This window comes from Myotis brandtii, unplaced genomic scaffold, assembly GCF_000412655.1.
Source record: "Myotis brandtii unplaced genomic scaffold, ASM41265v1 scaffold115, whole genome shotgun sequence".
Classification (NCBI taxonomy): Eukaryota; Metazoa; Chordata; class Mammalia; order Chiroptera; family Vespertilionidae; genus Myotis; species Myotis brandtii.
Genome location: NW_005353967.1, coordinates 17980569 through 17981213, shown reverse-complemented (window position 1 = coordinate 17981213; position 645 = coordinate 17980569). Strand labels below are relative to the sequence as shown.

Below are 645 nucleotides of genomic sequence, written 5' to 3'. Positions count from 1 at the left end.
GGGGGGTGTTTTCTTTTCCCTAACTTTGAGCAGTCTGTCTGTTTCCTCTTTCTTTATGTCCAAAATTAGAATAGAGAAAACATTTTCATTTTCCCATGGAATTACTGGAAAAGCTGAGAGGATTCCTGAAAGGGAGAGAGACAGTACATGGCGGTGCAGGCAGTGTGGCCGTAGTGGGTGGGGAAAATACCAGGCCCTGCCCCTGCTCAAGGCTTAAACAGCACATTCACAATCTGACTTTGCAAATAGATCATGGAAAAAGTAAACTTTTCCTGGAAGAAGGAGTTTTACTAATGCCTAAGAGTCAGGGAATAAATAATCAAATGTTTCGTAGAATTAAGAACATGAGCATTCGCACATGCTTACATAAGCCCCGTAGAAAGACTAAGCATTTTCAAGACACAGATGTCAGAACTCAGAGCCTTTTCTAACCCCACTTACTGAATGTGTGTTGATGATTTCTTCAATTGAAATATAAATGACGGGTTTGCTGACTGTCACCACATCTGTGTATTTATCCATATTAAACTTTTCTTCTGGCTCGGGGACATCACATGCTTCTTTGAAATATTTCCTAATAAAGAAAAAAAAGTCTTAAGATAGTCAGCCTTATAAATAGTGAGAAAATCTTGAATGATGACTAAT

General features: G+C 38.8%; 1 protein-coding gene across 4 annotated transcripts in view; it reads right to left on the bottom strand.

The window, feature by feature from the left end:
* Positions 1-645, bottom strand: part of IQGAP2 (IQ motif containing GTPase activating protein 2) — a 283664-nt gene that overhangs the window by 25002 nt on the left and 258017 nt on the right. For all 4 annotated transcript variants that reach the window (XM_005858052.2, XM_014549911.1, XM_005858054.2 and 1 more), the window contains one exon: positions 442-574. In XM_005858052.2, the coding sequence (XP_005858114.1) occupies positions 442-574 (133 nt within the window). The remainder of the gene's footprint in view (positions 1-441; positions 575-645) is intronic.